This window comes from Lupinus angustifolius, chromosome LG19 (assembly GCF_001865875.1).
Source record: "Lupinus angustifolius cultivar Tanjil chromosome LG19, LupAngTanjil_v1.0, whole genome shotgun sequence".
Lineage (NCBI taxonomy): Eukaryota > Viridiplantae > Streptophyta > Magnoliopsida > Fabales > Fabaceae > Lupinus > Lupinus angustifolius.
This window is the reverse complement of record NC_032027.1, coordinates 6,507,817-6,520,900: the sequence shown is the minus strand read 5'-3', so window position 1 is coordinate 6,520,900 and position 13,084 is coordinate 6,507,817. Positions and strand designations below refer to the sequence as shown.

Below are 13,084 nucleotides of genomic sequence, written 5' to 3'. Positions count from 1 at the left end.
CCCTATTTTTAATTATATAATAATGCATTTACTCTACTTGGTGAGCTTAACTCCAAGCTTTAGGGATTTATGCTCATTATATTTTTTCTTAATAAAAAATGGATCGAAAATAGATGAGTGTCAATCGATTGATAAATGAGTATGAAGAAGGAGTGAAATCATTTGTTAGGTTTGCAATTGAGAATGCTGAAAACCCTAATAGAATTGTATGTCCTTGCTTAATATGTTGTTACTCAAACCCAATTACTCCAAATGAGTTAAAAATCCATTTAGTGTGTCACGGTATTGATCAAAGTTACACATGTTGGACAAGACATGGTCAGACGAGAGACGTTAGGGATTGTGACGATGAAATTCAAATGAAAGACAACTACACAAATGCATGTGAAGACGATCATTTCAAGGAAATGACAAACATTGTCGAAGAGGATCTTTAGGATTGTCCTGGGATGTTTCAACGGTTGATAAGTGATGTTGAGAAACCATTATATGATGGTTGTACTAAATTCACAAGATTGGCAGTGATGTCAAGGTTGTATAAGTTGAAATCTGTTAACAAATGGACTGATAAGAGTTTCACCGACTTGCTTGCACCTCTGAAGGATATGTTGGCGGAAGATAATGTGCTCCCTTCTCGAACCTATGATGCAAACCAAACATTACGCTCCATAGGCATGTACTACACTAGGATACATGGTTGTGAAAATGATTGCATCTTATTTTTTTAATGAGTATGCTTCTTTAAAGTTTTGTCCTAAATGTAATGCATCACGATATAAGAGGGAAGACTCGATTCCTAAAAAGGTTGTATGATATTTTCCCATTAAATCAAGATTCAAGCGTTTGTTTAACAATTCCAAAGATGTAAAGAAGTTGACATGGCATGATGAAGAAATGATTAAAGATGACAAGCTTCGGCATCCTGCAGATTCTCCTCAATAGAGAAAAATTGATCACGACTATCCTAGTTTTGGTCAAGAATCAATAAATCTACGGCTTGCATTGTCAACGGATGGAATTAACCCACATAATGTTCAAAGTTGCGCCCACAATACATGGCCAGTGATGTTAGTGATATACAACCTACCTCCTTCTCTATGCATGAAGTGCAAATATGTGATGTTATCTATGTTAATTTCTGGACCTAAACAACCATGAAATGACATAAACATATATTTAGCTCCATTAATTGAAGACTTGAAGCAAATGTGGGAGACATGCATAAATGTATATGATGCGTATAGGGAAGAAAGCTTCAACTTGATGACTTTGTTATTCGGCACAATCAGTGATTTCCCCGCATGTCCTGTATGTGAAGCCAATACTCATTCAATGAGGTTGGAAAACTATAAGAAGAATTTCTTCCTTGGCCATCACAGATTTTTGCCTTCAGATCATCACTATCGACGATAGAGAAAAGCATTTGATGGAAACAATGAAGAAGGTCGTGCTCCTTTGCTGTTGATAGGTGACCAATTATTTCAAAAGCTAAAGGGTTTGAATACTAACTTTGGTAAACCTTTTGCAAAAGAAATTGCCACAAATGAGTGGAAGAAAAGGTCAATCTTCTTCAAATTGTCATATTGGAGTTCATTATATGTAAGACATTTCCTCGATGTTATGTATATTGAAAAAAATGTGTTTGAAAGTCTCCTTGGTACCTTACTCAATGTCCCTGGTAAGACCAAAGATGGCTTGAATGCAAGGTTGGACTTGGTTAGTATGGGAATAAGAAAGGAATTGGGGCCGATAATGAAGGGAAAACGTACATTCTACCTCCAGCAGCTTATACTTTTCGAGGAAGGAGAAAATTGAATTTTGTAACTTTATTCGTGGTGTTAAAGTTCTAGAAGGGTACTATTCCAACATTCAGAACCTCGTATCAATAAAAGACCTCAAGTTAAAAGGTCTTAAGTCTCATGATTGTCATGTACTTATGGAGCATTTCTTGCCTATTGGAATACGATCATTTATACCTAAAAAAAGTTCGAGGAACCATAACTAGGTTATGCTTCTTCTTCAAGGCAATTTGTAGCAAAAAGATTGACCCTGAGTAATTATCTGCATTGCAAAGACAAATTATTTTGACTTTGTGTGCGCTTGAAATGTATTTCCCACCTTATTTTTTTGACATAATGGTTCATCTAAGCATTCATCTTGTTCAAGAGACATGTTGTTGAAGAAGCTCTTGATTTTTGTACCGGATAGAGATGGATGTACCCCTTTGAGTGTTATATGAAGACATTAAAAGGGTATATGAAGAACCGATCAAGACCAGAGGGTTGTATCGTCGAGCGATATATTGTTGAAGAAGCTCTTGATTTTTGTAACAGATACTTTACCTATGGTGATTTCATGAGCATTCCAAAGCCTCGATATGCAAAAAAAAAAACATTTGGTGAAGGTATTACAGGGAATGAAATATTGACTATAACTAGAACCAAATTGGAGCAAGCGCACTTATAAGTTTTACATAATGCCGACGAGGTTGAGCCATATGTTGAAACACACAAGGAGATGCTAAGAAAGTGTTACCCAAGTAAGAATGATAATTGGATTTCCAAAGAGCATAATCGATGTTTCATAAAGTGGCTAAAAAATCACATTGATGAGGAGTTGAATATAAATGCACATTCGATTTTCGAAAGACTGAAATGGTTAGCCAATGGTCCAAGCCTTCATGTCTTATCCTACACTGGTTACCTAATTAGTGGGTTCACATTTTATACGAAAAAACAAGATGATCAAAGTAAAATGGAAAATAGTGGTGTGACTCTTGTTGCTCGAACCTTATACATGTCAAGTGCAAAATATAGAAACCTAATATATGCGAACATGTCATACTTTGGAGTGATTGAACGCATATGATAATTGAATTACACAATGTTTCAGATACCAATTTTTTATTGTATATGAGTTGATAATAACAATGGCTTCCAAGTTGATGAGATATGGTTCATGCAAGTGGATCTTAATAGGTCAAGATATAAAGATGAGTCATTTATTCTAGCATCACAAGCTCAATAAGTATTCTATGTTAGTGATCCAACTGATATGAAATGGTCCATTTTTCTTTTAACTAACAAAATAATCGTCAATAATATTGGTGACCAAGAATGTGAAGATATTGATGAAGATGATCCTTTTTTGGGACATATCAGTCGTGTGAGACGGACTAACTGCAGATAATGATTTATATACAAGAGATGATTTGAATGAAGGGCATTGGGTAAATCAATATGCTCCTTCAAACAAGGATGATCCTACAAGACAAAAACAATCAAAGAAAAGGAAAAAGTAGATGCAAATACTCTTTGTATAATTATAGCTTAATTTTAATTGTTTGTAATTTGTATAGTATTGTTTAATTTCTTTGTAATTTGTGTAATTTTTTTATTTGTAATTATGTATTCTATCAAAACATAATTGACATGATATTCATTGTTTGTATTTTGTATTGTATTGATGTTTAATAAAATAAATTTCTGACATGTATTAATATGTTTGTTTTGTTCAGAATGTATAAATGTTTGTGCTGTTGAGAATGTTTGTTATGCTAATAAATGTATATGCATGTATTAATTTATATAAATCAACAATGAATTCTAGGGGAAGCCCTAGCATGCGTTGTTGTAAATGATAACTACAACAACACTTTCTATAAAAAGTGTTGTTGTACTAAGGTGTTGTTTGAGAAAATTTATTAATGATACAACAACGCTCTTTTGATACTGCGCTGTTAAACATATAAACGTCAACAACGCAACAATAAGCGCTATTAATAAGACCTATAAAATGCGCTATTTATATAAGAATATATGACATCGCTTTGTGGACGATGCACTATTGTATTGGTGTACTATATGACAACACTTTTTGTGTGTTGCAATGTGGTATATGATCAATACAACAACATTTGTGAAACACTGGTAATGATGACCATATACTACTATGGTAAAAAAGAAAGCGCCCAAAAGTGCTATTATACATCTAAAATAAGAACCATTGAACGACAAATCTGACATAATGTCTTCAATGGCTGAAGGATACCTATTGTTTCTCTTACCTTCATTAGTTTGCGGGTAATTAGAAAGTCAAAAAGTTAACCTTTTTGTCGTAGCTAGTAGTTCTCTACACATGATAATATTTCCCCCGAAGACAACAGGTAAATCATAGAAGTTCAACCTTACCTTTTTTTTCCCTAAATAATAGAAATTCATCCATGTATAGAGAAGCAACACCATTAACGCAGAAGGCAACAAAAAAAAAAGAACAATTATGAAGTTAAAAAAATTGAAAGAGTACAATTCACAATTTCAAATGAAAAGAACAGGAATGTTCAAATACAAATCAGTGATTAAATAAGAGAAGTTATGTGACAACAAAGAATATTTCATCATCAGAAGGCATGAACTTTAGGTAACAATAAATTCAAATCATTCTCTAGCGGTGTAAAGTTCAAGTCCAACCACATAACCCTTATGCTATTTGATCTTTTCAAAACTGGTACTACTTTTGCAGCAACAACCTTTTTTTATTGAAGAAACATCTTCATTGATGGTACCTCTATGCCTTTTCATGTGGCCTCCAAGTGCTTGTCCTAGAGAGAATTCTTGTCCACAAATGGAGAACTTGTGAAATTTTGGTTTGTGCCCTAAGCTTAGAGTAAGAGTTTTAGCTTGTGCTATTGTTTCTTCAGCCTCAAGTTTTGGCCTCTCGTGACTAGTCATGTGGCCACTTAGTGCTTGAAAAGATGAAAATTTTCTGTTTCAAATACAGCTTATTTGTTAGAGACTTAAACATAAACCGATTCTCTATTGTCTCCCATACCCCTGTTGGTGACGTCAAATCCGTAACATGATACATCACCTCATCTGATAGATAGAACTGTGTGGTTCATGTAGCCTTCTCCTTCACCTATTCCCAATCCAGTTGATCTAAACCATCTAGTTTATTCTCATGCCGCGCCTTTGATAGACCTTGTTGAGCCAACACATCCTTCATCCTCCTTTGCCACAATCCATAATTACAAGTCCCATCGAACTTCCCCACCTCGAATTTGGTACCTGAGTTAAGAGGCATCTGATGCCAATTGTTGGAAACAAGCAATCTATCAGATTATAAAAGATTATAGAGAAAAGAGAATAACAAGGGATTTGGTAACGAGTTTTGGCCAATTGTGTCTACTCCTAGAGAGCGTTAAGAGGCTACCACAATGTATTGTTAGAGAATAAGGGTTTGTGTTTTGACTACTCTTCTCCTAGTTACATTAGCTTTACATAACATAAATATATAACCCTCTATCCTAACCCCTTTACATCGCCAGCCCGAGTCCATAACTTGTATTGCTGTTATCTAGAGATATGAGCCATTTCACAACAATATTCAAGTCTTGAACGCCTGAAGGATACTTTTGTTTTTTTTTTTTTTCTCATACCTTCATTAGTTTGCCGGTTTTAGGAAGTCAAAAAGTAATCTTTTTCTTTGTAGCTAGTAGTTCTCTCCACTTTATTATTGTGCAAATGACTCATATCTCTAGATAACAACAATACAAGTTATGGGCTTGGGCTGATGTAAAGGGGTTGGGGTAGATGAATATATATTTATGTTATGTAAACCTAATGTAACAAGGAGAAGAATAGTCAAACACAAATCCTTATTCTATAATAATACATAGTGGTAGCCTCTCAACGCTCCCGAAGACGTAGACAAAATTGGCGGAACCTCGCTACCAAATCTCTTGTGTTATTCTCTTTTCTCCATGTTCTTTACTATGTGATTGTTCGCTTGTTCCCAACAATTGGTATCAGATGATTCTTAACCCAGGTGCCAAATTCGAGGTGAGGAAGTTCGATGGAACTGTTAATTTCGGATTATGGCAAAGGAGGGTTAAAGATATGTTGGCTCAACAAGGTCTATCAAAGGTGTTGCGTGAGAGTAAACCAAATGGTTTGGACCAACTGGATTAGTAAGAGTTAAAGGAGAACGCTGTAGGAACTATATAGCTCTGTCTATCATATGAGGTGATGTATCATGTTATGGATCTGACATCACCAACAGAGGTATGAGAGACATTAGAGAAGCGGTTCATGTCCAAGTCTCTAACAAATAAGTTGTATTTGAAACAGAGACTCTATGGCCTGAAGATGTAGGAAGGTGCTGATTTGCAACAACATTTCAACAATTTTAATCAAGTGATCAATGACTTGCATAAACTTGATATGAAGGTTGATGATGAGGACAAATCAATAATATTATTGTGTTCTTTGCCAAATTCCTATGAGCGCTTGGTGACAATATTGACGTACGGGAAAGACTCAATTAAATTGGATGAGATCACATTTGCACTTCTACCCCACACTCAAAGAAGTCAGAATGTAGGTGAAAGGTCTCAGGGTGATGGTCTGTATTTGAAAGGGAGCCAAACGTGTGGACAAGACAAGGCATAGGAGGTCATGTTAAAGAGATAAGACCAAATTCCAGGGGCAGAACACCAATAGAGTTCTATAAGTACAAACAGACTCGGTATTATAGAAAAGATTGTCCTAATGAATGGAGTCCTAATAAGCCGGTGGGGAAAGATGAAGTATCTACATCTTCCAATGTTGCATAGAAAGATGACTCTAGTTACGATAGTGAAGCTGATATACTATTTGTATCATCAAATTATAGTACAGATGAGTGGATACTTGACACTGGTTATTCCCACCATAAGACACCAAATAGAGAATGGTTCACCACATACATGGCAAGCAATTTTGATTTCGTGTATCTCGGAAATAATAAAGGATGTAGAATTATTGGTATAGGAGAAATTAGAATTGTGATGGATGATGGTGTAGTGAAGATGTTATGTGAGGTTAGGCACATACCAGATTTGAAGAAGAATTTGGTTTCTTTGGGGACATTGCCGGCCAAAGGAATTAGCTATGGAGCTGATGAGGACAGTGATATTCTTCGAGTATGCAAAGATGCTCTGACTGTGATGAAGGGTAAGAGGACTATTGGGAACACTTATAAGTTGTTAGGGAGAACAATTGTATGTAGAGTTACTAGAGTTGTTGAATAGATTTCAATAGATTCAGACCCTGGTGCTACAAAATTATGACACACGCGTTTGAGTCATATTGGTGTCGTGACATGACAGAACTATGCAAAAGAGGACTGTCGAGGGGAGTCAACAAATGCAATCTAGATTTGTGCAAGTATTGTGTGCTTGGGAAATAGACACGAGTTAGTTTCAAGGCTGACCAACACAGAACTCGAAGTATTCTAGACTATGTCCACACTGATGTATGGAGGCCCACTCATGAAACATCCATAGGAGGTTCTAGGTATTTTTTTACCTTCGTTGATGACTTTTCTTGCAAGGTCTGGGTATATTTTCTAAAGCATAAGTCAAAAGTCTTTGCCAAATTCAAGGTTTGGAAGACAAAGGTAGAGAACCAAATTGTTAGAAAAATCAAATACCTGAGGTCAGACAATGGTATAGAGTACAAAGACTCACAATTTCAGAAATTCTATGAGGAACATGGTATTCAAAGGCACTTTGTAGTGAAAAAGACTCCTCGGTAGAATGGTATTGTAGAGATGATAAATAGAACTCTTACAGAGAGAGCCATATGTGTGAGACTGAATGCTGGACTTTCTAAAGGATTTTGGGCAGAGACACTTAGTATGGCATGCTTTGTCATCAATAGATCACCAAGGGCTTCATTGGATGGTAAAGTTGTAAAAGAAATATGGACATGTAACCCAATCAATTATAATATGTTACACATATTTGGTTGTCCTGCTTATGTACATGTACCTAGTGATGAACGATCTAAACTTGATCCCAAGTCAAAGAGGTGTATCTTCATTGGATATACCAAAGGTGTGAAGGGGTTCAAGTTCCGGGATCCAGTTTCTAGAAAGGTGGTGTTGAGCAGAGATGCAGTGTCTGATAAAGATTTCATGTTGAAACAATTAGTTTTGAAAGAGGTGCCTATGCCAAATGGAGAGATTTTAGGATCCAATATGATTCCTGTGAGCAATGAAACAGTTCAGGTAAATAAAGGCAAGGAACCATGCACTAGTTCAAGTCAAGAACATGATGATTCTAAGGCGGAGAGTTTAGGTGTGCAGGACTATCTACTTGCTAGAGACAAGGATAAGCGTCCTATCAAACCTCTAGAGAGATATGGCTTTGAGGATATGGCTTCAGTTGCTCTCCATATCAGTTCAGGAGATCCATGTAGCTTTCAAGAGGCTATAAACAGTCGTGAGAAAGAACAATGGATGGGTGCCATGATGGCGGAGATGAAGTCTCTAAAGAAGAACCAAACTTCGGAGCTTGTGTCATTACCTCAGACAATCGTGTAGTTGGGTACAAGTGGGTGTACAAGAGGAAGCCAACAGTATCAGAAAAAGAAGGGGAAAAGTTCAAGGCTCGTCTTGTAGCAAAATGATATTCACAGTAGAAGGGGATCGACTACAATGAGATTTTCTCCTCAGTCGTGAGACATACTTCTATCAGGATAATGCTTGTCTTGGTAGCCAGCCGGGATATGCACTTAAAACAGATGGATGTGAAGATTGCTTTTCTCCATGGTGAATTAGAGGAGAAAATTTACATGACACAACCAGAAGGGTTCAGTGCAGCTGAATAGAGTCACTTGGTTTTTAAGTTGAAGAAGTCTCTATATTGGTTGAAGTCGTCTCCCAAACAGCGGTACAAGCAGTTTGACACTTATATGTTGAAGCTTTGTTACAAGCGTTGTGAGTATGATTGTTGTGTTTATGTAAGAAGCGTTGATGATGGTTCTTTTATTTTTCTGCTACTTTATGTTGATGATATGTTGATTGCTGCTAATCATTTGAGTGATATCAATGAGCTGAAAGTCATGCTAGGTAAGGAGTTTGACATGAAAGATTTAGGGGCTGCTAGGAAGATTCTTGGGATGAAGATTCATAGGGATAAGGGAGCTAGAAAACTATGATTCTCCCAACAAAGCTATGTTGAAAAGATCTTAGAGAGATTTAATATGAGCAATGCTAAAGTAGTGAGCACTTCATTGACAAATCACTTTAAGCTTTCCCTAGATTAGTATCCAAAGACAGATGGAGAGAAGAATTACATGTCAAAGGTTCCATATGCCAGTATAGTGGGTTGCTTGATGTATATTATGGTTTGTACTAGACCGGACTTGACACAAGCAGTTAGTCAATTTTGCAAGTACATGTAGAAACCAGGGAATCAACATTGATAAGCAGTCAAATGGATTTTCAGATATTCGAAGGGGACTACATGTCTTGGTATCATGTTTGACAGCCAGCAGAGTAAGCCTTCAGTTATTGGTTATGTTGATTCGGACTATGCATGAGACTTGGATGATAGAAGGTCCACAACGGGTTTGGCAGGTGGACCAATTATATGGAGATCATCAGTTCAGTTTGTTGTTGCTATATCAACAACTGAAGTAGAGTACATGGCAGTTGTTGAAGCTTCTAAGGAAGCCCTGTGGCTTATGGGGCTGGTAAATGAGTTAGGCATTGAGCAAGGTGGAGTTTCGCTGCATTGTGACAATTAGAATGTTATCTTCTTGGCAAAGAACTAGGTGTATCATGCTAGGACCAAATATATTGATGCGAGATTTCGTAAGATCGTGAAGTTGGTAGCTTGTGGGCAGATACTATTGCAGAAGGTTCACACTTCATAAAAGGCAGTTGATATGTTAACCAAGTCGGTTACCGTGGACAAGGTCAGACATTGCTTGAGCTTGCTGAACATTCACTAATGCTAAACTATAGAGTGCCCCCAACCCAATGGCGGAAGATGAACATTTATGATATTCACCAATGTGGAGATTGTTGTGCAATGACTCATATCTCTAGATAACAACAATACAAGTTATGGGCTTGAGCTGATGTAAAAGGGTTGAGGTAGAGGACTATATATTTATGTTATGTAAACCTAATATAATAAGGAGAAAAATAATCAAACATAAATCCTTATTCTCTAATAATACATAGTGGTAGCCTCTCAACGCTCATGGGGATGTAGGCACAATTGGCTGAACTTCATTACCAAATCTCTTGTGTTATTCTCTTTTCTCTATACTCTTTACTATTTGATTGCTTGCTTCTTCCGAATAATGATAATATTTTGGAAGACAACAATTAAATCATAGAAATTCAACCTTACATTTTTTTTTCTTTTGCTGAGAACCTTAGTATCCAGAAGTCCCATTTGTTAGATTATTTTTTTCTCACCCTTTTTGGTGGTTAAGGAATTAATCTCTTTTGAAATGGGCGATTGCCTATCACAACAAATGCCATTCTCAAAAACCATTTTTTGACTTTTTAGTCATCTCGAATATCTAATGGCGTATAACTAGACCAACATTATATTGGTTAGTTCCACTTATCTGAGTCAAGTCATGAAGACCCATTATTAATTAACCATATTTAATATTGTTATTATTGTTTCGTCCATGGAAAGAAAAGAAGAAGAACAATTTAAGTTAAAAGAACAATTTAAGTTAAAAGAAGAAGAAGGCAAACAAAGAAGAAGAACAATTCAAGTTACAAAATTGAAAGAATACAATTCACAATTTCAAATGAAAAGAACAGGAATGGTCAAATACAAATCAATGATTACATAAGAGAAGTTATGTAACAACAAGAATATATCACATCATAAGAAGGCATGCACTTTAGGTGTCATCTTTCCAAACAATAAATTCAAGTCATTCTCTAGCGGTGTAAAGTTCAAGTCCAACCACATAACCCTTATGCTATTTGATCTTTTCAAAACTGGTGCTACTTTTGCAACAACAACCTTTTTTATTGAAGAAACATCTTCATTGATGGCACCTCTATGCCTTTTCATGTGGCCTCCAAGTGCTTGTCCTAGAGAGAATTCTTGTCCACAAATGGAACACTTGTGAAATTTTGGTTTGTGCCCTAAGGTTAGAGTAAGAGTTTTAGCTTGTGCTATTGTTTCTTCAGCCTCAAGTTTTGGCCTCTTGTGACTAGTCATGTGGCCACCTAGTGCTTGGAAAGATGAGAATTTTCTGTTGCATGTCTTGCACTCAAATTCCACAGGGTTATGTGGTTGGGGATGAGTTAGAAGCATGACACAATTAGCCAAATCTATGCTCTCTAATACTTCAATATCTCTTTGTCTCTTCATGGCCACGTAAGTACAATTTATGTAACACAATATATATGTGATGTAATTAAAGAATTGAAGTATGTAAGAGAATTTGAGAAATGAGATGTGATATCTTTGATGGGGTGAGTGAAAGAAAATTGAGAATGAGTTGCGCTTGGTGGGTTGCACTTGGATATGGAGGTTTATATAATTATAAGCCGCTTTTAGAAACAAAGTCAAGGAATTATTTTGATTTAAATAAACTGGTCATATGGAGGCTCCCTTTCTAGAATCAATTATTAAAATATATGAAAAAGTGGGAGTTTTAATTTTTTTCATCAGTATTTCACTATTATAGTTATCATAAATTTGAGTGTATCTGACAAAGCTTTTGGATTTAATCAGAATATTTTAAAGGAATTTGATTGGCAATACTGCTGTGAAAATAGTTGGAAAATTTGAAATAGCTTATTACATTAGAGATGTTAGATAAATTTTGTAACTAGCTAAAATTTGAAAAATGATTAAAAAAATACATACAATATTTTTTTATTTAATTATTTATTAATTAAATAATTATTAATCAAAGTAATTAAATACATAAAAAATTTAAAATCAAAATTTTCAGTCATTTATTTTAATATTTTATTTATAATTGGATATGTAATATTTTTATTAATTTGGAGATAAGGTGAGATAATAAAAATTATATATTTTTTAGTTGGGGTAACTACTGGGGGTGAACATGGGTTGAGTTGGACTGGGTAGGGCATGTTACTTACCCGACCCTAAATATCAGCTGATTCATCATTCGAACCCTAACTCAACCCTAGACTTAGTTAAATATCATGTACACTCTTTTAGATAAAGTCTTCTCAATATTATTTATTATTACGAATATGTAATTTAACATATGAAATGATATGTGTCTATATATTGTTAATCATATACATATGCTTAAAAAATTAGATAATGAATGATACTTTCAACCAAAAGATGACATTTTCTATACATAATTAAATATAAACACATGCAAACATGAAGAGTATGTAACAATGGGATGAGTCTGGGCTGAGTCATGTTTGTCCCTACCCAACCCTAAATATTGATCAATCTAATTTTTAAACTCAAACTCAACCATAGATCCTATAAGACTCGACCATATTCGAGTTCGATCACGATCGGACAATGTTAGGTGAGTGAGTCGAGTCGAGTCCTGCTCACCCATAATAACTACTATAATTTAAAAAAAATTGAAGCCTAAAATTGAAATGCGGATTATTGAAAAGTAACATTATCAAATTTTTGGTAAGGGGAGACTTCTAGTAACTTATTCACTAAGTCAAAAATTACAAGCTAGATACAATCATATGCCAAAGTGTTTTTTAATAGATAAATCTTATATGGAATCTAATGTTTTCTTGAAATTGGTATTTTTTAAAGAATCTCAAAGCCAAAAATAGTTATACTCTAAACTCATGTCCTCTTGATTGCTTTGATAAGATACAAACCACTAAAATAATGTATATTCAAATTGATTACAAGTCAGAGCCGGGTAGGAGCTACTTTTGTTGATGTTTTTTGGCGAGCTACCAAGTGAGCTAGTCATATGAGGCAACCAACTAACCCTACGTCAAGGAGTTCAAATATTTTATATCCAAAGTTTTTTATTTCTCTTTATCAATCTAATAATATTTTGTCAAATATGTAAATACATTAGTATGACAATTAATAAGAAATAAAATGATGTGTGTTATTAATTACTCGATAAAATTCTATTAAATTGATATAGAGACATATAAATTTTTTAGTATAGGTGATTTGGATTCCTATTTAAGTTAGTTGTTCTTTTTTGAAACATGGAAGTGCTGAATTCTCTAGTATTATATTACTATAAATTAAAGTAATGAATAACTTATTATTCAACTTGTGAACCATGCATCTTAA

The 13,084-nt window shown here is 35.0% G+C and overlaps 1 protein-coding gene across 1 annotated transcript; it reads right to left on the bottom strand.

The window, feature by feature from the left end:
* Window positions 4,485-11,275, bottom strand: LOC109333947 (zinc finger protein ZAT11-like). Its single transcript, XM_019569527.1, has 2 exons — window positions 10,683-11,275; window positions 4,485-4,764 (listed from the first exon to the last, which is right to left on the bottom strand). The coding sequence occupies exons 1-2, from the start codon at window positions 11,174-11,176 to the stop codon at window positions 4,485-4,487; spliced, it is 774 nt and encodes a 257-aa protein (XP_019425072.1). The 5' UTR covers window positions 11,177-11,275.